This window comes from Motacilla alba, chromosome 20 (genome assembly GCF_015832195.1).
Source record: "Motacilla alba alba isolate MOTALB_02 chromosome 20, Motacilla_alba_V1.0_pri, whole genome shotgun sequence".
In the NCBI taxonomy this organism is placed as follows: Eukaryota; Metazoa; Chordata; class Aves; order Passeriformes; family Motacillidae; genus Motacilla; species Motacilla alba.
Window position 1 is genome coordinate 1,893,551 of NC_052035.1, and position 27,490 is coordinate 1,921,040.

A 27,490-nucleotide genomic window follows, 5' to 3' on the forward strand; every position below is an offset into this window, starting at 1 on the left:
TCCACCCATCCTTTTTTCTTCACCCTGTTTATGATAAAGTAGGAAAGTGAAACTATCCCTTATGTTTCATACATGGAAATTGCTGCCAGCCCTGTGATCCTCTAATGATCCTGATCCAAATTAACTTTAGTTTATTAGTTTTGTTACTATTTAGTTTAGTTACTTTGTTCCATAGTAACTAAATGGAAGTTGTTGTTCTTCAGCTTCCTTCACCTCTTGCCAGTTTTAAAAAATAAATCTGAATTAATTTTGGGTGCTGGTGTAAAGGTGGCACTACATGGCCTAAATAAGGCCCTGCCCAGATGGATCTGACCAACTCCTTGACTCCAAACCCAGCTTAAGAGCCTTTCATTCAAATCCCCAAGTGTATTTCATGCTAGGCTGCTCTCAATCCCTGAGAAAAAAAACCCAAACCAACCCCCAACCCTCCAACCAACCAGCGCACAGCAGGAACTCAGTCATTTCACTGCAAGTTTATGATCTCGACACAACAGAAAAGGGCCATGATCTTTTGTTTTGCAATAGGTTATTTATTACAGCTTGTTTTAAGTAAAACCAACACTCTCTGTCCCAAGCTACTGTGACTCAAAGCTACTGGTAGGACAGCTGTCCTTAAGGAAGTGTCCCAAAGAATACAGGACACTGCAGATTTTCCACTGCTCAGAGAAGCACTGCCACCTACTTGGGAAAGCCAAAATCCATAAGCAGGTCACCACCTCCAAGGAAATCTTTTCTGGGTTACAGAGAGAGATCACTGAGGTCACTTTTTTTTCTGCCTTGCTTCACTGTTCAGTTATTACCCACACTTCAGCTTGCTGGAGGTAATTTTTTTTGAGGTAGCATTCAATTATTGCAGACCACAGGCGGTATGTAAACTGCTGCGTATGAGGAGCTGCTCCAAAGGCCATGCAGGATTCCAGACCCTATTCCCTGTTTTGATGGAATGGCTTAAACCAGACCTTGTGTAAAGGGAGAGGCAGCTCATGAACAGCACCAACCAACACTGAGTCACAGGAGCAGCTGGGACACCCAAAGCACGGATGCTACAGGGCTACAGACCCCTACAGGCATTTCTGACCTTCAGGGTCATGGCCACCAGCAAGAAGTGGTGTGAAAATGCATGTCCAGGTCTGAAAATACACAGAGAAAACCCCAAACATGCAGGCTACTGTGGCTGTTTGAGTCCCCACACAACCACCCTTCCTGGGGTTCTGAAAGCCACAAGTGCCCAAGTGAACACCAACATTTTTACCAAAATCTCCACAGCTGCACTTGCCGTAGCACTGCCCAGCCCTCCTTTCTTTTTCTTTTCTAAAGAAAAAGTCCACCAAAATAACCCCTTGAGCATTTTGGAGTAATCATGTGGGTTTTTGTCTTTAATGGCATCAATAAAAAACTACTAAAGGAAAACAGCAGATCAAACTGGCTAGTGAGCTGTGACGGTGTGAGATCTCCCAATGGGTGAGCTCAATGGCCTTCCTTAGCCATGAAAATTCTGACTGGAGCAGAGGGAAAGTGGCAGGAAAACACTTCAACACAAGAGCCAATTGTGAGGGCACTGCACATGCCTTTGGGCCAAATCCTTATTCAGAGAAAGCAACAGACAAACAAAAACAGTCCTAGGAAGGTTCTGTTTTTTGAAGAAAAACTCAATCAATCATGAGAAAACTTAAAAGTCTTCAGAAGAAAAACACGTAAGACAAAACCAGTTATTGGTGACACTTTTTAATTTCTTACAGTTAGACTTTTTTGAAGTAAAACCAACAGAATAAGACAGAACTAGAGGACAGGCAGTCATATTTACAGCCATTCAAAACTAAGAGTGTAAAAGCAGAGCTCAGTGGTGAAAGAAGCACAGAAGCATAAAAAGGATAGTATTTTTTGGTTATTATTAGAATTTTATTATATTATCTTAGCTATTAAAAGAATCTGTTGCATTTTTTACTGCCCAATTCCAAATCACCAGCTCCCACTCAAAACGACTTGTGATACAAAAAGTGACATTTTTTCTGTTTACAGACAACAAAACCACCAGCTTTAATTTTCCCAAACCTTATTGAAGAGTCACAGCACAGTTAACACTAATGCTCTATCCTTTACCATTAAATAAAAAATAGAACAGGGAAAATAAAACAGGCAAAGGGAAAAAACCAGACTGAGTCAGTGTAATCATTCAGTTGGATTCTGGATGACAATCAGGAAATAGTCTTTATCTGGAGAGGAAAGAAGAAAAGACAATTATTCTTTCACTGCTGGTATTTGTTCACAGAAACAGTAAGTTCCAACATTTTTCACATCTCTCTGATGTGCTGTGGGAACTCCAGAGCCCTGACATTCATTCTCAATGAGCAAAACAGGCTCCAAGTGTCAGATCATTTATTTTATGGGTTTTACGGAGGAAAACTCTCAGCTTTAGAAACTGCACGTTTGCAAGGCAGCTGAATTTAACACAGTTTGTGCCAGGAAACTACAGTAACTGGCACGTGCCACGCTGGTGCATGGTGGCCACTGCCCTTCTCTCACAGGCACACTGGGGCCACAGCTGTTTTTTCTGGAGCAATTCTTATTCCTCTTTCCATCCTTCCTGTGGAAATCTGAGGCTGTCTCAGCATGAACCAGAGCCTGTGTTAAGCTCTGCCCTGACCCATGCCTGCCATGGGGAACTACCATCCTCTGCTTGGCCTCTCCACTAGCCCCATCCCAGCAGGGAGCACGCAGGGACACGGCTGAATTCCTGACACATGAGTGACCTGCACTCATCTTGCTGCTTCCCAGTTTGGAATTCGACAAAATACTGAGGATGTTTCCTGAAAAGAAGACTGCTGCTGCTTTATACCATGACTCATGATTACAGCTACAGTGTGCTCTAATACTTTTCCCAGAACTGGAAAGTCAGGACTGTCTTGTTTTATCACTCAGTCCACAGTTCTGAATGGAAATTGCTCCCAGAATATATTTCTTTCCAAATCCTAGGGTTTTATACTGAAAAACAAAGCACGAGAGGATGCAGCACCTTCTCAAGCATTATCTAATACTTTCTGCTTTGATCTACACAAAATGAGGGAAGGGATTTGGATTTGCCAAATTCAAACATGACAAAGGAAACTTAGGTCAATGATAAAGCTTTCAACTCTCCAGAAAGTAGAACAGCTTCTTGGAGAGAAGGGATTATCCAATGTGAACACAAGCAGCAGGCAGAATCCTTCCAAGCTGACAGTATCAGTCTCAAGTCAAAACAATCCTGCTGAATTCCCAGATTCCTGCTTTCGCCCTGCTCTCTCTTACCTGGAGCAACCATGATTTCATTTTTCTTGGAGCGGATCCGCAGGAAGGTGAGGTCGTTCTGGGGATCGATGTCCCGCACGGTGCTCCTGGCCTTCATGATGAAGCTGTGCATGAGGCCGGCGTACTGAATGGTGGTGGAGTTGTCTATGGTGCTCTTGATGGGAATACCTGCAGGAGAGGGGTAGCAAAGCTCAGTGCCAAACCTCCGGAACTAACCTTGCACTGGACATCAGCAGGTTCAACCTTGGTTGCCACTGCACCAGGGGTCAGGAGTGTTCCCTTTGAAGGCAAGAGGAAAACATGAAGAAAAACAAGATACAAAAAAGCTGAGATGTGGGACCACAGGTGTAGGTGAGAACTGCTTACCTCTAGCAGCACCAGTGCTTTACTTTTTCATTTTGAGAGTTAGAAATAGAAATAAATTAAACAGAAATAATCATCTGTAGAGGAGAGAAGAAATACCAATGTTGGCAGTTTTTTTCTCCTGACTGGGGACACTTTTTTACTACAGAAAGGATGCCCAACACCAGTTAAATGATATTGAGCTACACCAGGCTTGGATCAGTGATTATGGAGGACATCAGCTGCTGCATCACACAGCTCCAGGGCTGACGCTCCAACATTCTGCCCTAAGAGGAGGTGCAGTCCTGGGAGGTCCCTGGTTCAGTGATAACCAGCCTGGAGGGCAAACACACTGTTCAGCCAGAGCTTTACAGAGCTACACTTCAGCTACCCATTAGATGTGTTTTCCCACCAAAAGCCAGTCAAACCACAGCTCCTGGGTCAAAACACAGCAGCCAAGTACCAAATTCTGCAGGGCAGGACCAGGTGTCTGTTCCGGTAACTGCAGCTGCAGCACAAAGAGCACAAACCACTCAACCGTCGTAGAAAAGCAGCGAGCAGGAGCCAAGCTGCATGTTCTGATCCTCAATATATTCACATGTAGCTACTGTCATCTTTTTTAAGGATTACATCTAGGAAATATTCAATTTTTGGGCTGCTCACAGTGTATTGAGAATGCTCTGAAGAAGATGGTCTGTTGAACTCTTCAGAGACTCCACAAAGAGACAACTTGCTGATGAGTTCCATGAGACCACAAGCACTAGACAGTGCTAAAGAACTGGAGTCTGCCAGGCCAGCAGTGCTCTGGACAGGCCCAGCAGCAAGATTTCCATCTTGTGAGAGCCTCAGTGCTACTGATGAAAGTTTTCACAGACCCAGTTTCAAACACTGCCATAACTCAAATATTTCAACGCTTCTGCAAATTATTTCAATTTATTTCCTAAAATATTAATGTGAGCTTCCAGATATTGGAAACCAATTTTATTTTGTAGCCTGACTACTGTCTGTCTCCTTGGGCTGCAGGAAAACCTCTCCCAAAGCCAGAATCTAAGCTAAGTGCAAGTGGTGTAAGCAGCAGCCCTCAAAGTGGGCGGTTGGAGTAAGTGATAGGTCAGAAAAGTGAGGCTGACACAGCACCTTCCGAATTAACCACGATGATTCCCTGCACTCCCTTCTGGCTCTGGATTCGCTTCAGTGTTTCCTCCACCTCAGCCTGCAAGACAAAGCACAAATCAATACAGGGTTACAGCCGCTCTTTGCCTCCCACCAAAGCTTTGGGATAACATGGCTGAACACAAAGCTGCACAGGGATGATTAAAAAGCCACTGCCTACACTGGTTTATACAGCCAAGTGTCTGTACTTTGTTGCCACCTTTTCTGCATGACCTTTCCTGTTATTTTCCACCTGCCTGTCTTCTTCACTCATTTGTGATTACCATTCTGGAACTCCCCTCTCTCCTCCTCCTCAAGCCTCCTGCTGAAGGCTTGCAGCTGGAAGCTGCAGACAGACTACTACAATTTCAGTGTCAAACAAAAATCATCTTTGAAAATGGACATGGAATTTATAACCAAAGTAGGGAAAAGATACATTGTGGGTGCAAGATGAGCTTCCCTTTTAGCAAATGAATGCCAAAAGCAATTACAAATAAGAGAAGTGAGGGAAAAAACAATGAATGAACACTCTTTGTTTGTAATTCTGATTTGTGCTGGGATGGCTGCAAGGCTGTAACCACTACAAATAATTTACACCTTAAAAAAGGAAAAATGTAAACACAGGCCAAGGCAATAGTCCTTTGTCTGCTCTATAAAAACCATCAAAGGAGGTTTCAGTATCTTCTGCACAACTTTCCTGCTACAAGACACACATCTAAATATAACTACGGTATCTGTAGTAGGGTGAGAAACCCTCGCACCTGAGCTGATTTGCTCAACTGGATGAGTATCTGGCATTTTTTATTCCCATTAAAGGAAACAGAAACAAGTAGCATCTTTCAGATCCTGCAAGGCAGAGTTCCCCAGAAATGGTTTAGGAAGGGAAACCAGAATCACCTGAACCAGAACAGGTGAGACCTACAAGGGGCATTTGGCCAAGGCTGTGTTCCCTGGACACTCTGAACAACCCTCTCCACTTCCTCCCATGGCAAACAGGCACAAAGATGTCACACACCCTGTTCCCTGGGAAAAGACCTCATCCAACAACCAACAGCACACCACCAGCTCAGCCCCAGCACCACCAGCACTTTCCTTGGGGTGCTGTTGGCAACACAGCCTGTGGCTCATAAGAGATGGGAGCCCTCGAGCTGGTCTTTATGAAGCAGAAGTTTTTCTGTGCGATCCAGCACAGAAAAACTCAAGTATTTTCAACAGAACTCTTGACTATTTCTAAATAGTGGACTGTTCTCCAATGGAAGACAAGGAAAATTAAACAAAGAATGAAATGAAAGAGTGTACAAATGCTGGGAAAATACAGTGGCAAAATGTTAAATCTATTAAGAAATTAAGATCTGATTTCCTGCCTTCTTATTAGCACTACTTAAGTCCTGATTAAATACTTTCCTTCACAGGACCTTAACAAACCTTTTCAGATGCAAAGCAGCATCCATAAAGAAGGATACCCATTCTTAATTTCCTCTTAACACCTTCAGCTGATGTAACTCACAGGTGGGTGATGTGCTCTGACAGTTCACTGCTGCTAATGTGGGAAGGTCCAGCACCTCCACAAACCAGTGCAGCTCACCAGACCAACAAAAATAGTACTGAGAACAAAATTACATATTTAATTCATGAAACATACAAATGAAGGGCTGAATTTTAATGAAGGGCTGAATAACTACAAGAGATAGCACACGGAGGAGGAGAGGTGCACTGAAGAAAAGGAGAATAAACACTCCCTCAACACCATTTTGCTGCTAAATATCCTACATGCACAACAGCCTTTATCTTCCTGTTTTTATCTGGAATAACTCAACTCCTAGGTTTGCCTAAAAAATACATCTTATAAGAGAATTTCAATTTTCCCTCTGCAACTTTGGTCAGCATTTATTTCTTTACAAATTTTGACATACATTTGATCCCCAATTTCATCAACATGCAATAGCCAGCAACACGTCTGAGCAGGGAGAAGCCTCCAAAACAATCACAACAGAACAAATACAGCCCCGGTTAATAAAGATCCAAAACCAGTCTCTTTTTCCTGACTGCTTCCAGCTTTAGGGATGTGCCCTGGCAGCCGCAGGAAATGCAGGTTTCGCTGTTTCCCCGGCACGGGGCTGGGCTGGATCGGTGAAGGTTCGGCCTGTCCCCGCAGTGACTCAGGGCCGGGCAGAGCCAGTGAAGCCCCTCGGAGGCAGCGCCGGGACCCGCAGCGCTCCCGGCCCGGGGCTGGGGGGGACGGACGGTCCCGCCGGGCCCGTCCCGCACAAACACGACCCCGCCTGGGGGCCTGACACAGAACCCGACACAGAACCCGACACTCAACGCAGCACGAACCGAACCGAACCGAACCGAACGGGGCCGGGCGCTCCCAGCCCCGCAGCCCGCAGCGGAGTCTCGCCTTTACCCGGGCCCCGCCCGCGGGGCAGCGCCTGTGCCTGAGGGGAGCCAGGACCGCCCTGCCCTGCCCTGCGCCGCCCGCAGGAGCCCCCGAGGGCCGGGGAGGCACAGAGACCCCCGAGGGCGGCACAGGGGCCCCGCCCGGACTCCGGACCGGCCTCACCCACCATGATCGAGCCGCCGCCGCCGCCTCCGCCCCGTCTCGGCCCCGGCGCTGCTCCGGAAGCGCTTGGAGCGCGGGGCGGGACCGCTCCGAGACACCGCCCCGAGCCCTCAAAGCCCGGGGAGCCCGCGCAAACCTCCCCCAGGCTCCCGAGGCCGCGCCCGCTTTAGGGACATCAGCGTAAAAGGTGGGACGAGTCTACTTACAAGAGCCTGGAGTGACAGGACAAGGGGGCTTGGTCCACATTGAAAGAGAGGAGGTTTAGATTAGAGATTAAGAAGAAATCCTTCCCTTGAGGGTGGGGAGGCCCTGGCTCAGGTTACCCAGAGCAGCTGTGGCTGCCCCTGGATCCCTGGAAGTGTCCAGGGATGGGTTGGCCATTGGGGCTTGGAGCACCCTGGGACAGTGGAAGCTGTCCCTACCATGGCAGGGGGTGAAATGAGATGATCTTTAAGGTCCCTTCCCACCCAAGCCATTCTGTGATTCTGTGATAACGGGTGTGGGGAGTTATTTTCCCCCCAGATGGCCACAACCCCTCAGCTGCTGCCGGAGCCCCCAGGACAGGGGCAAAGCCACTCCAAGGCATGGTGCACTCTAAAGCCCTGGGACCTCCCTGCCACAGCCCCGGGGAATCCGTGTCCTGAGGGTAAAGGTGTGTGCTGCCCCTGCAGAAAAAGGGAGAGCTCTCTGCTCCTCTGGGGGAAGGACTGGGGATGACCCATAGTCTGATGGCAAAACAAAATAAGACATCTAAGAACTGCATCCCCATAACCCCAGCTCTGTTCTACACACACACAACAGCAGCAGTTGGGACTTCCCCTTTGACCTCAGGCTCTGCTCGAAGAGAGAGTCCCAGAATGGTTTGGGACCTTTAAAAGCCATATCATGCCACCCCCTGTCATGGGGAAGGGACACCTTCTGCTATTCCAGGTTGCTCCAAGCCCCATCCATGCTGGCCTTGGACACTTCCAGGGATCCAGAGGCAGCCTCAGCTTCTCTGGGTGAATTTCTTCCCAATATCCAATCTAAACCTACTCCCTATCAGTTTGAATGCTCCTTCTTTTGGGACCACAACCCCGGAATCAACAAACAGACACTGAGCTCCCCCAGTGGTCACAGAGAGCTGGTATTGGGTGAAATGTAAAACATGTCCTCATAAAGTGTTTTTAGATTTTTTTTCCCCTCTGAAAGCCAGGATTTGACGCAGAAGGTAAGCTCACTGGCCTCTCCAATCTGCCAGCGTCTGTATTCTCCTTAGAGAAAACAAGATTTCTCCAATGAGCCCTGTCATTTGTGCACTGCTGAGCTGACAGGCTGAGAATCTAAATTGGATCAGGCAGTGCCAGAGATCAGGAAAAAATCCTTCTTCAGGATCGAAGAGATATGGCTATTTCTTCTTCTAGTGGCTGTTTACAACTCTGCAACTTAATTCAGTTAAATTCTAATCTCTTACCAGTCCAGCAGCGAGTTGTACAGCTTGGCTACTAGAAGTCATTTTGCCGTGGATTGATTTAATTTCTGGTCTGTGCAATGGTAAGATTTGGGCAATAGTAAGGATGTGGTGGATAATTTGGGCAATAATAAGCAGCGCATAGCTGCCATCAGACAGCCAACCAAACATGGGTTTGTTTAAACAACCATTCCCATCCTGCCATGAACAAAACCTTCAACACTCCCACCCAGGGCTGGTGCTGACCTTAGCACCCTCATCATTAAAGCAAATAGAAAAAAAATGGTGCGACTGAGATATGCATTTATCATACACTGCATTGTGATTAATTTTTGCCTTTTAAAAATAAACTTCAGAGGTATGTGAAATACCCTTGTAGCTGTACTCATATAAAGCTGTTCAAAGCAGTGTCAAATTTTGGGTTTACACAACTTACTAGGATGCTTTTAAGTGGTTCCATTCAAAACTTGGAGGAAGCGACTCCACACCAACCTTCCTGCTGCAGAAAAAGGCAGTTGTTATTGCATGTACTTGCCTGGCACAGAAAATCATCATTGGGATTTGCTGCCCCTGACAAAACTGAGTTAACTGAGCCTGTGGGAACACCTGGGAAAATCAGCAGGGGGAGAACCCAGCGGGAAGGTCTGCAGCAGGGAATATCACCCTCAGGGAAGGATGACCAAGCTGGACAGAATCAAGTCCCTGAGACAGAATCACAAAATTAACTAGGTTAATTTTGGTTGGAAGAGACCTTTGAGATCATCAAGTCCAGTATTCCATGACCCTAGAACCTGATAGGACATCTCTGTGAGCACTGAGGGAACTGAAAGCTCACTGCAAAGGCCATCTCAATTATCTGGGAAAGCTTGTGGCCATTAGGAGAGGTCCTCATGACAGGAAGAATCTAAATGCCACCTCCCCCTTTGAGGAGGATCAGGGGCACTACAAGGCTGATTGGTCTCACTGGAGCTTTTCTCCCCTCCTTTGTGGCACTCTGCCAATCCAAACCACTTGCAGTGTCATTCCTCATTGCTGGTATCCCTGCACCAGTGCTGCAATGGGATGTTACAGCTGTTGCCCATGCAGAACCTCCCTCCAACCCATCTCCCTCAGGCCTCAGCAGCCTCACAGCCTTCACTGGCTTCTCAGGGCAGCATCCACAAGCACTAAAAATCCATAACATTGTGTCCAAAATATCCTCTTCAATATCCAATGCAGTCAACCAGGGTGGATGAGGTCTTGGGAAAGAACTGTTCCTGAAGAATCCAAGTGGAAGGACAAGTCCATGCAGCCTGACCCTCGCCCGAGGAGCACAATTCATTTCCACATGGATATTCTGTCACACGTAAGGAGCAAGGACCAGACCACCAGCTCTTTAAGTAGCTTTATAAAAGTATTTGACTTACTGAGATACTGTTACAGTTACCTGAGTATTTGAAATTACAATGCAAGGAAATATCGACAATGAATTTCAGTACAGTATTTTACAATCCAGTGCTGCTGATCCCAGTTTCTACATGAGTTCACTAGAGCACATATACACAAACAGTGATTCTTGGAGAAAATTAAAAGACACCACAAAAAAGGGGGCTGGAGATACCAATATAACAGAGTTGAGACTACAAATCCAGTGCAGCATGTAATAAAACAAAATTTTTAAAAAACCCAAAAAAAACCTCTAACCCCCCAAACAGTTTTTTATTTTTCTAAAAATAATAAAAAGGTGGTTTTTTTTTAAACACAAGCAACTGGATTAAAAAAACCCCAAACTTCCACACTAGATCAGATAAAGAATGTATTTACTGTGCATGTCATTAGTAAATGAACAGTTCCTGAGCTACTTGTAACAATAAGGCTTTGTTAATTCTCAGTATTTAATTTTCTCATGTCATTCTTATGAAGGAAAATTCTAAATAAAATTTCTTTTAATACTTGGTAATTAGGATCAACTGACAATTGCATATGAATGTACATTTGTGACATACTATGAATTTATGCAGCTCAGGTTGCTAAAACAGTTGAAGCAGAGGGAGACAAATTAATTAATCTCTGCTGAAAATCTCACTTGTAAAACCAATCCACAAAAACCTGTTATCTGGGATAGCAGCTGCTCTGGGCTCATCCCTGTATTGCTTCACCAGATCCCCAGAAAGAACTGAAAAGTGCACCAGTGGCTTGTATATTCCTTTTAACTTATACACAACATGCTGTAAAAATTTAACAGATTTGTTGGCATTCACAAGTCAAATGCCTAAGGAATCTGAACTTGTGCCTTCAGAAATATTGTCAATGTAATGCTGTAAAGTTGCTTTAAACTTTTTCTATTTGGCCAAATCCGATGTTTCACTGATTATTTTTTCCCCTCAATGAATTCTTTATTTGCAATATTTTAAAATCATATCTGGTGCTTGGAATATCCAGCCCCCTTTCTCCCATCCTGGTACAGCAGAAAAGACATATAAACATGCCATTTAAATTAAAGAAACAATGGAATAAGTGAATCCTGGACATCAAAAATATATACAAGCAGGTATGTTTTTCCTGAACTAAACAATTCAACCATAAAAATATTCAACAGCCAAACCCTATAGAACTAGGGCTAAGGCTATTTCAATTATAACTACTCTTTATTTTAAAAATATAGGGCTGACAGCCTTTTGGGTGATATTTATACATGAACAATAGTTCTAGGTTCCCTACACGAATCGTAAAGCAATATGCAGAACATAGTCTATTTTTCATAGCTTAACCTTGCGTTATCTTGTTTAATTTAATCTCTCTTGTAAATATGTTAGATAACTACATTTCACTGTAAGAATTAATATAAACTGAAAATATATATAAGGCTTTTTTTTTTTTTTCTCATGAGCTGTATACTGTCATAGATCCAAATATTGTGGAAGTTGGCAATTCTCCTCCCAGTTACACTTGAAGGTGAATTCTCACCATCAATGAAACTTTAAATGAGGGGCATTTCTGTATCATCAGCACCTCTCCTCAGGCCTTCCTTCAATTAAGCCTGACAAGTGTCACCCTCCTGCCTTCCCAAAGCATTCATCACTGAGCCCTGACACACTTGTGAAGTCAGTTAAAACCTGTAGTGTCTTGGTTCTTCTTAGGCCTGAATCAGTTTTTCCCTCTTGCAGTTTAGATGGATAAGACAGAAGGAAAGAAATACTCTTTTCCAGACTGAATGTTCAGTTTTACACTTGCCCACTGTCCTGTTTCAGCGCTGTCATCTGAGAGAGTCTTAAATGCAGCTCCTGCCCCAGTGCTCTGAGCTGCAGGTTTGCTTTAGTATGTGCTACATGTTATTTCAAGTGTCACGTCTCTCACTGTCACTACAGCTCATTTCACTGGTGTCCGACTTCCTCCCTTCGGGGAAAGGAAAAGGGCTGACCAGATCCAAAAAGTGCATTCAGTCTAAAGGAGCAGTAAAATGCAAAATGTTACTGTAAACCAGAAAAAAATTAACAGATTCTAAAAGGAAATAACAGATGTTAATTCAACAGGAACTTGTTACAAAAGTTACTAGCTGTAAGCAGCTTAGGGTGAATTAGCTTAGAAACCTCTTCAAAAACTTTAGTTTCAAACTTTATAGAACTATTTACTGATGCTCCAGCTTCCCAAAAACCTGTAATCCATGTCTGAACTTTCTAATCCTCTTGGCCTCAACCAGTCTCACACATCAGTTCATCCTCAGAAATGATGAGTAGGATCATTTTTTGAATCCAGTTGCTTTGTGCTTCTTCCTGAGAGTCACACGAACTCTTCGGAGCAAACTGACTGCAACATGTAGGAAAAACACCGAGGGTAATGTCCATTAACACTGCTGACAAACAGCCTGCAAACAGGAACCTCAATGGAATCAGTGCAATCCCAACTGGGCTTGTCTTTTGCAAAACAAATGAAGTACCACAGTGTTAATATTGATTTCAAAGTTAAAACATGTTACATAGCAAAAGCTCAGTACCCTTCAGAGGGCACAGAGCAGTGTTCCAGCAACTTTGGGCAGGTGTCTCTTTTGCTGACAGGAGCAGGACTGGGATAAACCAAAGCGAAGCTATGCCCTGGATTTGTGCCACAGTTTGACATCACCTTTACAGCGGCTTCAGTCCAGCTGGCACATGAGCAGACTCCAGGCAAGGAAAAACAGTCTGGCCACACTTGAGTTAGAAAAAGGAGCTTAAGGATTGGAGCTGCTCACGCCATGGAGGTGGATCCAGGCTGGCTCTGACACTGCTGTTAGGAGGCTTAGGATGCTGCTGCAGCATTGCAGCTACCAATGAACTTCCCAGTGCATCAGTAGCAAAAATGCTACTAAAAAGGAAAGACAAAACTATTGTTAAAAATCTGTCAGTCATTAAGGACACATTCTAATTAATGAATGGTAAAACAAAGCAGAGCCCAAAGCTGTATTAAACCTCTACTTCGGTCATTAGTCGCTTGTAGCCATATCGGATTGCGCATTTGATTTCTGAAAGTGCTCAGTAGAAATCCAGAGTTAAGGTGGATAACCTCAGGATAACATCCATTTATTTACACATTAGTACTGTTAAATAAATCCAAGTCATATCTACTTTACAATGAAGTGTGCAACAAGCAGAAGAAGTGAAGCACATACATCGTGTTGGGTTCACATTCTTCAAGGTGCAAATTTCAGCTACTCTTGCCCAAATCCTTCTGTTTCTTCAATTGCAAATAACAGCTTTTCCTTCAACTGCTCGTAATTTTTATATGGTGGAAGGTCTAAGCGATTGAAACTGCAAAATAAAAAAATTATGTCCTGAGGAAGAATTCAATAGGAACAAAAATCTATTATGAATAGGGGTGATTAGAATTTTTGCTGTGGAGATGGATACTGGGATTTATGCCCCGAGAAAAGCTGACTACTCATATAAATGTTATGTATTTCTGAGGGCAGAGGTTAGTATTCAAGTGCTCATACAGTGACAGTTTTCATTAACTTTTCCTAGTTGGAGGAAAACAAACCTCTAGGTAGTTAATTAGAGTCATCATTCAGATACGAAACTTTCAATTTGTATGGTTTCACCTACCCAAAGAAAAGAGAAGGGACCTTTTCTCTGGAGTGTGTGAATGTAGATATTTTACTAAGGAGTGCAGTGATAACAAAATATAGTCCCAACCTTGTTAGACACTACTAGTAATGACTTTAATTACACAAATCCATGGAATTCCCAATGGAATATATTCCATGCCACAAGAGCTTTCCAGAAGTTCAGCTGTCATTCAACAACATAGTTCATTGGTGTAATTTGTGTTTGCTTTCACAGAGTCTCAACCATTTCAGCATATTACCCATTTACTAAAATGTCACAGCAGACTGTGGTCACCAAAACCAGAGCAATAGCAATATTCTGATTTGCTATGTACTCACCAGGTATGACTTCTGGGTAGCCAGTTTTCCTTTCCAACTTTTTCAATACAGAATTTTTGGGGTCCATTGCTCCCTGTAACAAATTCCAATAGACAAGGCATAGTCCAGCTACCTTTCTATCACTGTAATACACCTGAAGCATGCAAGGCTTAACTAAAGACAGGACTACCATTATTTGCACAGAGAAAGGGCATTTGTCTCACTCTACAGCTCTGCCTGGATCAAAGTATGCATGTGGAGAAATGCATCAATCTGAAGTGATTTTAAAGCACAATAAATAAGTGTAAACATTCCTTCCATCTTTTCCCATCATAGCTCAAGTATATGCATGGCTTACAAAACAGAATTTAATATAAAACTCATTAAAAATGCCATAAATATATAGTTAAGGTTCTTTTTAGAAGTATCTCCTGCATTAGAAGGGTTATTAATACATACCCATGAGGTCAGCAAATCCTCCCACTGGCAATCTGCAAGTTCCAGTCACAAACTGCAAGAGTCTCATCCTCTTCTCATTATCTATTTCTTTCACAAACTGAAAAACAGTAATTGAAATAAGCATTTAGGGATAGATTCAATCTTCAGATTTTTACATCACCATGCACAGATGAACAGTAATGTGGCTGTTGGGAACAGCTAGGTTAGCAGTAACAGTTTCTATCTGCACTCTACAGGTGTGCTCAGTGTTCTGATCATTGTTCAATGAGCTGTGCTCAGTAACTTCTGCTGGTCTGAGAACAAAGCAAAATCTGCAAACCTGCCAGAACCACACAATCTGCCTGCTGGTCCTGGTGTAGTGCCTGTAGATGGTGTGTCTCTGCCAGTCATTCAGGTCAATTTCTTGCATTCCACAGAGAAGCACCTTTGGGGCAGAAAAAGGGAAATAAGCAGAGGAGTACAAATTTCCACTTTCCTTCTATGACTTTGCACACAGCAAAAGAGAACAACTGGACCCCCACTTAGCAGCACCTGCAAAAATAGTGCACTTGGTTTTAATTTTAAACTTCATCCAAAATTTCTATAAACAAAGCCTGATGATGAGGTGGTTCAAAGATTTGAACCAGTGGTTCATGAAGTGTAATTAGAGAGCATCTCTATTCTGAAAAATGGAGTAATTGTTTGCAATTTTAAGAATAAATTCTCCCCTGTGAAGGAGGGCAGGCCCTGGCACAGGGTGCCCAGAGCAGCTGGGGCTGCCCTGGATCCCTGGCAGTGTCCAAGGCAAGGCTGGACAGGACTTGGAGCAACCTGGACTACTGGAAGGTGTCTCTGCATACGGAAGGGGGCAGGAACAAGACTATTTAAGATCCCAACCCAAGCCATTCTGGGATTCTATGTAGACATTCAAGCCAGTTTATCTTTGCCCAGCCATACAATTCTGCACTAGGGATGGGATGTTTTGTTTTGATGGTTTTACTTTCAAACTGAACAGATGATTCAGAAAGTGTCATTTTGAGAGCTCAAACCCAAACAAGGAACTTAGCCCAATCTATATGCAACCATCCATTGCATATCTGGCTTTATCTCTCATTCTGTCAAGTTAGTCATTCTTTGAACACAGGCAAATCAAAGAATCACAGAAACAAAGTAAGAAATTTCTGCTGACATAATCTTGGCATTTAGAAGCAAATAAATTGGCTGCAAAGAGTAAAGTTAAGGAAAACATTAATCTAATACTATTCCATGAAGTTTCCCCCATATTCCCTATTAAACAGTTATCAGCCTCAGTGAGTTCTGTTCTTCAGATGTACTGACTGGAGTTTATTTTATGTGTAATGACCTGGATCCAGCAATAGCCAAGCAATCCTTTACCTCCAGTTCCTTTGCATCAAAATACTGCAAATACTGTTGTGGCAGTATTTCATTGAAGCCTTCAAAGAAAGCCTGTGTCTGCTCCTCAACACCTCGGGACAGTCTCCATTCTGCTACTAGCCTGGAAAAGAAGACACACCAAGATCATTTAAATGGCTCATGCTAACCCAAGTCCACATCTTTACCTATTTTGAGATGAACTGTAAGCTAAGTTAAAAAAACATGGAAAGTCTGGAAAGTTCTGGGGATAGAGCACCATGTAATTTTATCAGCAGCCTTTACTCTTTGCAAATGATTGCATTTTTTCGCTAAATTACCCTAACTGTTCAACCATTCTGCTACAGAAGTATTTTGGACTCAAAGAGGAGGCAGCATTTCTTCACTGATTACATTAAAGAGAGCACAGCAGTCCTGAGGTGTTTGAAGATTTTGTTTGATATTCTCCCCAGAAATCTCAGTTGTTATCCATGACAAGGTAAAAAACAAGTCAAGTTGTACTGGTGAAGAGCAGCAGGACTGCCAGCTTACCAAGCAGTGACTATGTCCATTTGGAAAGTTCCATATTTGTTTCTGTTAATCATGAAACTTTGCTCTGTGGCAGAAACTCCACTCTCCATTAATAAAAGGGTGAAAAGCAGGCAGGAGACCCGGAGAACCTGAACCCAGGGAGAAGCAGATATTATGCTGAATTCAAGCCTAACCTGTCAGGAGCACTGGAGTCTAAAGGAGAGTTGGCTATTTCTCATTTCAGTCCTAGAAACTTGGGGGACTTAAGCAGGACTTGGAGTAAGGCAAAAGAATCTGAATGAAACTGTCATCTGAGCTCTCCCTGGGTTCCTAGGAACTAGAAAAGAATGATTTTCTGCAGATCCTCCCTCCTGCCAAATGCTAGTATGTTTCTGGTGCAAACACCACCTCTTCTGTGAATCACTGAAATGTCTGCAGATTTCTCGTGCGATGAAAACAGAGCCCACTCCCAACTCCCTCCCCCTGCCCATGGAAAAAGCCTTCACAGAACACATTGTAACAAAGAGGAAAATTCTCTGCGACTCAGTTTAGTTTGTGCCTGCAATGTGTGATAACTTTTTTTGCAAGCACATCCTCCAAGCTTTTATGTTGAAGTTCACACCTTAAAACAGAGCTGCTGTACGGCTGCACACTGAGGAAGGAGGGGATATTTCAGGACAAAGCAGGTCACTGATCACGTGTTTATTCCTTAATCACTCTTAGGCTCCTTCACTCTTAATCTATTGCTTTAAAACATTTTGGTGCTGCAAATATGATCCTTACTTTATGACAATACAACCTATGCCATCATTCAAAACACTGTTACAAGACCAGTTCAGATAAAACTAATAGCAATTCCAAGTATCTTTGAAAAACAAGAATCTTCACAAAAACATCCAAAAATGTTCTCAAAAAAAACCCCAAAAAACCAAAAAAAACAACCCCTCAAAACTCCACATGAACTAGAAATGCCTGGCTAGCACATCAGCAGGCTATAAAGCAATATAATTACAGTAATAAACAGATGTAACATTTCATTAAATATATGACAGTCACAATTCTTGTCATGGTATTCTGCTAAACTGAGATAACTCTAGGAATAAAGTGGACTTTCTTCTAACCATGATCTTTAGGAAAAGTGGATTTTAGAAACTTATTTCTATCAATATTAATTTCAAATATGAGATCCAAACACTTGCCACTTGTTGCCAGCATCAGCAATGCTTTAGATAACACAGTCTTTTGTTGCTAGAACTCAAAGAAAAAATGACAGAGTATTTTAAAGTCTTCACTTATTCTTACCTGATGTAGTCTTCTTTATTTTCTTCTGTGACCAGAATGTTGCTACCATTTGGCTTCAAATCATGGCTTTTGATTTCACCTAGTATTTCTTTATCAACAGAAAAAAACATTTCCAAGCCACATTCTTCAATATCATTCTCTCTGAAAGGAAAAAAATTACAATTTTAAATAACTCTCAAGAACTTGCACTCAGCAGAGGAGATGAGTATGAGGGACCTTAAGGTGGAAGGTTTGAAGTTAAATAGTCAAGATAAGGAAATGTTCCTTACACAGTAATTACGGCCTTGCCAGAAGTCCTGGAGTTTATATGTTGATTTGTGCTTTTGGAAAGTGAAGAACTGCCTATATATACAGAGGTTTTGATGATGGTTTTCCTCCAAAATCAAGTGCAAAATCCAGGTATCTATCCTGACCCATAACACAGCAATGCCAGTCTTGAAAACATGGCTGTGGTTTATTGAGCCCCATGATGCAACTGCACTTCTGAACTTTGTCCTTCCAAAATATACAGTACTGCATGAAACTTTGGGCTCCAGATGAAAGGCTGATTTTATTTCATCATCCATCCCTTTCAAAATGAAAGCTACATGCTCTCATGCTCTAGCTCAGTTTGGGCAGCGAGGTTTGGCAGATGACCTCTAAAAGTCACCTTCCAAAATCAGTCCATCTGTGAAATCCTCAAACTTGTGGGAACAAGAAAAACAACCCCGATACAAGTGCCAAAGAATGCTTCCTGCAAAGTTATAAAATTTGCTTTTTTGTGAGGAACAAAATATGTCTGTGCTGATGGACATGGCTCTTCTCCCCTGTAAATGTGCAGTCCTTTCCTCAGGGGTACCTTCAGCAGCACTGCAGAAAAGCAGGCCCAGCTACACTGAAGTTTGGGTCTAGACTGAGAGGACTCTGCAGCCCTTGGAGGTCTGAAGCCTTTTCTCCAATTTTCATATCCTTATGTGATTTTTCAAAGGAGCAAAGCCTTTTCTGCACTCCAGCCTAGATTTCTATCACTATAGAAATTGCTTTGAATTAAAATGAAGGCACATTAGCAGCACATCCATGGAGTGCAGAACATAGTACTCTGAAAACCAAACAAAATTCCAATCTCAATTCTAAACACCTCATGCTGCTTTCTCTGCTCCTCAGTATTTAATACGAATCTTCCAAGAATCACCACTACAGATGAAAATCTTAGCTTTTATATTTAGTTTTGCATTTCAAAACCCAATCTATTCTCACACCTTCTGTGAAGTTTTCAAACCATGTTTAAAACTATTCTTCGCGTGATTCGTAAGTGAAATGTTTTGTCTCTAGTCACAAGAAAGACTAATTTTTCTGCAAAATGTTTTTATTATAGCTGGAGAAAAAAAAATTACTCAGTTTGTCTTTCTTTTTCTTCTAATATATTTGTTAACATTTTTAACTGAAAGAAAAAAAATCTGTGTTACCGAAAGAAATGGTGCACATCAACCACAGGTTAAAACATCTGGCATCCTCCTATGACAAAATCAGTACAAAATTACAATGCTCTAGATCAAAGGGGTTTGTAAAATTATTTCTTAAAATATCTGTAATACATAATTCCAAAATAACTGTGGTCTAGAAACTCCACCTCCTTTTTACTTGCTAGTCCCTGGAGAGGAATTTACAAAAGAGTGGAAGAGGAGGACTCCACAAGAGCATGGATAGAGAGGTGCCTGACCATGCAGACATGGAAAGCTGCAGGTAGGAATGGTCTGAAATCATTAAGCTTGGGGCAAAAATACCACGACAGATAGAACTTCTTTAAAGCATTAAATATTCAATACCAACCTTGAAGTCAAATTGCAAGTGTGACTGACAGAAGAATTGTGTGGTAGTAAATAATAAACTACATTTGTTAACTTCATGTTCTTGTAGTACTTAACATTTTGTTTTCTAACTAAATCAGTACTAGAGAAACATTAAATGGGTTTTTGCTGATTTCTTTTAATCAGTTATCTGAGACGTCTCAGTCCAATTTACTCAAGCCATTTTATTTGTAACCACCTTCAACACTGCCACATCTATATGTCTAACAGGAATTAATAACAGCCAATAAAAACACAACACAGGATGCTGCATGGAATATTCCATGAACCTGAAAGGCTCTGCATGAACAAATAATTCTTTGTGTATCTAAAGTCACAGTAAAACTTCTATACTGCTCTGCAATGTTAGATTATGTTCTTCTGTGGGGTTGTTAGTAATAGATTTACACCTACTTCCTGGCAGAAGTGAAAACCAAAAAGATTGTATTGCTATTTCAAGAACAAAATGAAGTCAAACTCACTTTACCCAGATGAGAGAGTTGTAAAACTCTGGGTCAACAGATTCTAAATCCTTGAGTCCTACTGCCTTGTTTAGGATACGTTTATAGAATGGCAGAGAGAAACCAGTGTCAATGAACTTCCCATGGAACAAAGCCTGAGGAACACAAAAACAGACAAAATAATGCAAATCATGCTTTAGTACTTAATATGACAACATTCTGTTCTCTGTGCCCGTGAAATATGACAGCCAAAGAATTAAACCAGCCTGAGTACCATCGCTGCCAATATGCTGAAGTAGCTTATAACAACAGGAGTTATAGCCTAAACACCTGATATTGTCAGCTCAAAAATGGATTTTTTTCATTACCCATCTGATGGCACAGTGTTTACTCATAGGAAAATTACAGGACAGACCTGCTTCCTGTTTTAGGACTTACCATGGCAATGAACCTCCCAATGAATCTGAAGTATTTCAGGTGGTCTGGGTTGATGTAAGAGGCTGGGTTTATCTGTAAGCAGTAGTTATCTTTCCCTGCATATTCAAACAGGCAATACATGGGGTTCAAGACTTCGTGTGACAATAGAAAGAACCACTCCCTGAAATCATACAAACAATAAAAACACATTTCAAAATAAATCATAGCGGAAATTACTGTAGCTAACTCATGTTGACTCAGGGCCTTGTTGGGCCTCCTTCCCCAGAGAACAGATGGCCCATGCTGACACCAAAGAGAAACTACAGCAAATTTACAAATTAAAATGCAAAGTTGCAATGATACACAACTGTCAGTGGCTTGGATAAAGCCCACTTTTATCTAAATGAGCACATTACAAGTCTACCACTGATCTAAACATCCAGGGCTAGGGAATGCCAATTAACATATGCACCTCTCAGTTACATTCCAGTTAAGACTTTGGATTTAAATGTAGATTTCTGTTCACTTTTTCAATAAACTCTACTTTGACATTAACAGCTGGGTCAAAGGGTCACTTTAGTTCAGTAAACTGCATCTCTTTAATTGTGGAGGTGATTAAAGTAACTCCTAATGCAAACTGAAAATCATTTCACACAGTTTTAAGGCATGCAAACATCTTGCAGAACTGCCTTCCTCAGAGGTTCCAAGCTAAGGAATAAACTTCACTCCTATTGTGAAAGCACTGCAGTTAAGTACTTTGGGGAAGCCTTCACATCACCACTAGCAGAACAAGTTATTATCTGCCATTTCAGTGTAGTTTACCTTGCCACACCTCCATAATCTAAACCTTCTTCACCAGGGAAAATAACCCATAAACGTCTCCGGAGATCCTGAGGGCTGAAGCTCATTATCTTAGTGAAAGAAAAACAATCAATAATTTTTAAGAAAACAGCTATAAGCACTGGTTAGAATTATTACTGTTTTCTAACAAGCACTAGAGCATTTAATAATTTGGAAAAATTTCAATCAGGGTCATAAACCTTAACAAAACCTTAACATTTTAACCATAGGTGTACAGAGATTAATAAGAATTTCACTCCTAATAATGCAAATAGAATCAATAATTTTTTTTTTAAATTACTCATTTCAAGACAATCAGACTAAGATCAACTAAATATATTTTTTGTATGTAGACCATGATAGTACAACACATTGTGAGAAAAAATGCACAAACATAAGCACAACACAAAAACATCCTGAGAATGGGGTGCTGCTCTGCCTCAGCAGTCTCCTCAAAATCAACTCAGATTTTAAATCATTCTGAAGAAAAAAAAAATCACCTTTGTCAGATAAATCAGTGCCAGAACGACATATTTTACCATGACCTTCTAAGTGTGAATACAGCTTAACTGTTAAATTAACATTTTTTTTGTTAATCTGACTTAAAGTAACATTAGAAAGATATCAAAGGTTCAAAAATTACATGTGAGAATAAATTTAATAACACTACTTTTCATGCTCATTACTCCCATGTTTTAACACAATACCTGCTGAAATGAGTCCTCAAATAACGTTTTCCTGCTCACTGTGATCTTTATGTGCTGTGGCATTGCCAGTTGCTGAAAGGAAATTTTTTAGATGTGAAGGATACAATCACTTAAAGTTTCCACTACTCAGTTTGGACAGCTATTTGGTGTATAAAAGATACAGCTGAATTTCATCAATCGATATAAAACAAACCCAGCAATCAAGGTATCTGAATTGTAATTTAATCCAAGAACAAATTGATTCCAATACTGCTATCTACAGTGACATGAACACACCTCCAGATGCTGCTCAGAACAGGTTAAATATTGTACTCCTACAAGATACTGGAAAACATGAAGATCAATAACATGTCCCAGCTGAGGAAGGCTTTCAACCCCAGAATTGATAAGACACGTGAAGAACCTCTCCTATAACGAAAGGCTGAAAGAATTGGGATTTTTCAGCCTGGAGAAACTTCAGGGTGACCTAATTGTGGCCTTCCAGTACCTGGAAGGGACCAACAAGAAAGACAGAGAGACTATTGACAAAGGCTTGGACAGGACACAGGGAACGGCTTCCCACTGCCAGAGGCAAGGTTTGAGGGATATTGGGAAGGAATTCCCAGCACCTGTCAGGGTGGGCAGGCCCTGGCACAGGGTGCCCAGAAAAGCTGTGGCTGCCCTGGATCCCTGGAAGTGTCCAAGGCCAGGCTGGACAGGGCTTGGAGCAGCCTGGGCTAGTGGAAGGTGCCCCTGCCCATGACAGGGGGTTGGAATGAGATGATCTTTAAGGTCCTTTACAACTCAAACCATTCTGTGATTCTATGAATTTAATAAAAAAATTAGAATATTCAGGCTATACTGCACAAAATTCCAAGTGAAAAACAAAGCTAGTCTCTCCATTATTTTCAAAGGATAATTCAGTGACTCCTGAAAACTGGAACATTTAAAGCAAAGACTTTTCCCTAAACATCAAGTTACTTCATCTCTTGATATAAGGAGCTTAGAGGACCAAGACTGACACACTGGAATTTGATACTATGTTAGAGCACCCTATGTGCACCACTGCATACCCCTCAGCGCTTAGACATGTCTGGTGTGTCGCAAATGCTCTGCATTTTCTGCGAGAAGTGGGTATTCATATAGAAAGTAAATCTTGTATTAACTCTAAAAAAATTGTGCCTCCATATATTCTGGTATTAACAGCAGCAAGACTATGCTATTCAGAAACCTACCACTTAAAAAAAAGTAGAAAAATTGATGTGTTCCTTTATTCTAAAACAAAGCCAAAAGTTACATCACATTAAAGCATACATGACATTATACATTTCCTGCATTTACTCCCTCCTAATTTAACTCATCTTTAACCTTAGAGTAGTTCTATTCCCTTTACTGGAAGGCACTGAAGAAGGCATTGAAAGCATGTAAGCAAAACAAAAAATGCAAGCAAATATTGCCAAAAAATGAATCCATACCTGACACCAGAATCTGAAATAATGGACCTTGGCCTTGAAATCACGCACATAAGCTATCTGGGGTCCATTGTCTCTGCAACCAAAAGGAGGAAAAGAATTAATTCACAAGCGTTTTTGTAACTGAAGTAAAAGCCTGCAAACGTATTCGCTATACAGCTGTATGGTTTAGCTGGTTATCTAGTGACATTTTTTGATTTTGGGGTGTAATTTCTTGTTTATAAACTAAAAACAAAAATCTTCCTTTGTAAACTGTGGAATGCTTAATAGTACATTTAAAACACTACCTGAACATTAACTGTAAAAAACATTCTAACAATAAAGAAGGGATGACTTTCAATTAGCTTGGGAGGTAAATTCTGGTTTCAATTTCATTCTGGTTCCTAAAAAAAAAAAAATCAGAAAAATAAAGGGTTGGGTCTCTTTTAAAGAGAGAAGGAAGGGATTTGGTCATCAACAAGACAGATGCAGCTCCTCCATTACTCTCAAATCTCATATGCTACATGGCAAGAAGGATTCTGCAGTGTTCAGAACTCTGCCTTCTTCAGGGACTTTCAGTGAATGAAAAATCCCAGGTAATTAAGAAGCACTGCTCCATGTAAACCTTCCTGCTTAATAATGCAGTAAGAGGAAAAAAAAAAATTAAAAATTATGTGGGCTAAACCTGACTTTTGAAACCTTAGTAAAATGTTAAGAACACTTACAGAGCAGACTTGCCCGTGCGGGGATCTATGTATGTAGTGGTTCTTCTATTGTGATCCACAAAATAGGGAATTCCATCCACAGTAAATCGCATTTCCCACCCCTCTGGCAAGGGCTTCTCATTTAACTGACTATGGACACAAGAAAGTACATGGTAACTGATCAACTGAATCCATTATGTCAATTGAGTAATACCTGAGACAGTAAGCATCTTGGAAAATCTAGGAAGTCTACAGATTGAGAAAGTTTCTGTTTGGATTTATTTTAGCTTCCCCCTCCCCCAGTTTGCAGTCAGCTCTCAATTAGACCAAAGGGACCTGTGAAGTAAACATTAGCTCATTTGCTTGCAATACCTTAAAGGCAAGAAAAAACCATAAGGGAAAAGTGTAAGCAAGGTTTATTGTTTCCTTCACAAACAATGGAATTTTATCTTTTAACTATGAGGTTTTTATTCAAAAATATATATAATTTTAATAAGCAGCTTTTGGAACCTCATGCATAATCACAGCAGCCAAAAATGTTTCAGAATGACAAAAATAAAAGAAAATGCAAATACTGATCATGTAGAATTTTTTGCCAATTTCCAACTCAGTTTTGCTATACACAAAAGTAGATCTCAATATATCTGAAATACCTGAGTAGTATCACTGTGAAGTGCTCCCCAGTGGCTTCCCTCCATAAATACCACGTCCTGACTGTGCAGCCCAAACATTCTGTTGCTGGGCTGCTCCAAGAGTAACTGCTCTCCACAGCTGGCTGCTGCAGAGGTGAGTGGCTACAGCTGTGACCCCTCTCACACAGCCTTGGCTGTCCCCCTTCTCCTCCTTCATGGAGGACAGGTGAAGTTGCTTCACCAAACAGACATTTTCAGCTCAAACAGCAGCTGGGACTGAACACTTCACTCTCAACATCCTGTCTCCATTCCTTACCTCAAAGGCTTTGCAGTGACAGACCCCAAAATAAAGAGAACTCTAGTGTTTCTAGTAGTGCCTCAAGTTGTTTGTCTTCTTTATTACTCCTTTTTTAAAGAGGTGTGAGGAAAGGTGCTACAGTTTTTTGGGTGTCTCCTTTCTGTCTCCCATTCCCGGATGTGTCCAAGGCCAGGCTGGATGGGGCTTGGAGCACACTGGGCTAGTGGAAGGTGTCCCTGCCCATGGCAGGAGGCTGGAACGAGATGGGCTTTAAAGTCCCTTTCAACCCAAACCATTCTGTGATTCTATGACTGTGTGGGAAACAACCAAAGTCTTACTCAAGACTGCACCATCCCATCATCATACAAAGGAAATCTCTTCTTCCTCCAATGACACAAATGTTTAGACAAATGTAATTGATTACATACGAAAAGCAGAAGCTTTTCTACTGGGGAATGAGTTTATTGCTTATTGTTGACCAAGGCTTTCCTGGTAATTGCAGGATGACACAGTAATATTGCGACGGTTTCCATTTTGGCCAATATCTCAACTTTTTATCAAGCTCTCTGATTGCATAGCACAATCCATGTCTCACCTGCGGGCAGCAATTCCTGGCTAACTCTACTCTCACTTACTTGGCTACATTTTAATTTAATTTACATTTTCATCATACATGCACCTTCAACTGATTTCTTACCCCTGACTCCTGGGGTCTTCCCACTGAGTGATTCGTGTGTTGTGATTGACAAAATACACTCTGCCATTGCTGTCAGTTCTCTTTTCTGAAAAGAGGTAAAAGGAGAAATATTCAATTCCCTCTTTAATATATTGCTGAGACTACATCAAATATACAATATAAATCACTATAAATTATAAAATATACAATATAAATCACCAGACCCAGCCTCTCCTGCTCTCAGGTTTCTCTGTACCTCCTCTGAGGTATCCAACATATTTTCACTTTCATTGACATTACTCCTTACTATGTGATTTATTTTTCAATTGTAGGAGAAATTAATTTGAAACAGGGAAAACCGTGAGCTGTTTTGTCCACAGGAAACTTCAGCTGTGTCAAATATTGTGATGTGCCTGACAAGCAAACACAGAGGAGGGAACAAATATACACAGAAGTATCAGGAACATACAAGGGGGCTTCAAGTTCAATTTACAGCACGGAATAAAACACAGTCAATGCAGTTTCCAAGAAAACCCATTTATATTTTCTCTCAGATGAACCATGGGCATACACTGCCTATGAGAAATGCCCTGACTTGCTCCTCTGTACCATTCTGCAGCTCTTCATACCATTTTTATTTAGTGTTGCAAGAGAAACAAATTACAAAAATCAAAAATCTGCCTACCACAGCTCAAAAGCTTCAGTTTCCAAGAGAAGTCTGTAAGTAGGCATTTGCCTATGAGCCTGACAGCAGAATTCCACATGATGTGGAGACTCAGTTTGCCATTTCCTGGACACTGCCAGCCTAAAGACCTTTCTGTGAAATGTTATATGTAATGTACCTAAGCACAAGAGTGGGGAACGACAACTTCACGGCATGAAGTTGCAGCAATACCAGGACTAAAAATCCAAATAGTTCTGTTTGAAAAGCAGATGAAACCAAAAACTCAGGTCCAATTCTGCCAAGTAATTACTTGCTCCAAATTCCACAAGAGAATTCTGAGAGCTTTGCCTATGTATCATAAAACTTGAATTTTTCTATCTGCTTGATAGTCACACCAGAAAGCAGTTTCACACTTCTATTTTTATTACACCCTGCCAAAATTTGTATTAATTGTAAATTCTCATCCCTGTAAAGTAAAAGAAAAAAATTATTCCAGGGAAAGGGCCAAATTGAGAAACAGTTATCACTATAAAAAACATTTTCAAACCAACAAAACTCTTCAGGAGTTGTCTTGGAGAGAGAACTTAGCAGTTTTATTTAGAGAGGATTTGGAACCTGATTTAGCAGGAAAAGGATGGTGATGGTGGGGAATGAAAAAGTCTCAAAAGGATGACAGTGTTAAAGCAGCTATTACACTAGTTACCAGTGGAGTAAACCAGAACACTTTATAGTTTCTAAACCACTTTGAAATGGCATAGACTAGTCAGGATTCTGTTTTAATAGCACATTTGATTTTAAAATATTTTAAACGTAGATTTTAATTTTCAAAAACTAGCTTAGAACAGCTGACAAATAATTTGGCAGAAGTATGCTTTAATGTTTAATTACGTTGCATTACAAAACACATTCAAAGTTAGTCTTACCCCATCCATGTGGCAGAGGGCCAAGAGGATCAAACTCTTTGTTCTGTGCGGATGAAAAATCCTGGTTCTGCAAGTCACATGAACAAATGAGGCATTAATGA

At 41.4% G+C, this 27,490-nt stretch overlaps 2 protein-coding genes across 5 annotated transcripts in view; both read right to left on the reverse strand.

The window, feature by feature from the left end:
- Positions 1 to 1,709: 1,709 nt before the first annotated feature.
- Positions 1,710 to 7,436, reverse strand: DYNLRB1 (dynein light chain roadblock-type 1). Its single transcript, XM_038159315.1, has 4 exons — positions 7,347 to 7,436; positions 4,765 to 4,840; positions 3,286 to 3,453; positions 1,710 to 2,213 (listed from the first exon to the last, which is right to left on the reverse strand). The coding sequence occupies exons 1-4, from the start codon at positions 7,347 to 7,349 to the stop codon at positions 2,170 to 2,172; spliced, it is 291 nt and encodes a 96-aa protein (XP_038015243.1). The 5' UTR covers positions 7,350 to 7,436; the 3' UTR covers positions 1,710 to 2,169.
- Positions 7,437 to 10,162: 2,726 nt separating this feature from the next.
- Positions 10,163 to 27,490, reverse strand: part of ITCH (itchy E3 ubiquitin protein ligase) — a 58,182-nt gene continuing 40,854 nt past the window's right edge. Inside the window, exons 11-25 of one of the 4 annotated variants that reach the window (XM_038158655.1) lie at positions 27,390 to 27,456; positions 25,824 to 25,908; positions 24,218 to 24,346; positions 23,517 to 23,589; positions 22,063 to 22,134; positions 21,338 to 21,426; positions 20,537 to 20,696; positions 20,120 to 20,253; positions 17,812 to 17,952; positions 16,003 to 16,123; positions 14,948 to 15,052; positions 14,629 to 14,725; positions 14,191 to 14,263; positions 13,417 to 13,555; positions 10,163 to 12,578 (exon numbers count right to left, since the gene is read on the reverse strand). In XM_038158655.1, coding sequence (XP_038014583.1) covers positions 13,456 to 13,555; positions 14,191 to 14,263; positions 14,629 to 14,725; positions 14,948 to 15,052; positions 16,003 to 16,123; positions 17,812 to 17,952; positions 20,120 to 20,253; positions 20,537 to 20,696; positions 21,338 to 21,426; positions 22,063 to 22,134; positions 23,517 to 23,589; positions 24,218 to 24,346; positions 25,824 to 25,908; positions 27,390 to 27,456 — 1,446 coding nt within the window. In that variant the 3' untranslated portion in view covers positions 10,163 to 12,578; positions 13,417 to 13,455. Of the gene's footprint in view, positions 13,556 to 14,190; positions 14,264 to 14,628; positions 14,726 to 14,947; positions 15,053 to 16,002; positions 16,124 to 17,811; positions 17,953 to 20,119; positions 20,254 to 20,536; positions 20,697 to 21,337; positions 21,427 to 22,062; positions 22,135 to 23,516; positions 23,590 to 24,217; positions 24,347 to 25,823; positions 25,909 to 27,389; positions 27,457 to 27,490 lie in introns of all 4 variants that reach the window. The other 3 variants (XM_038158654.1, XM_038158653.1, XM_038158652.1) reach the window with 3 other exon arrangements.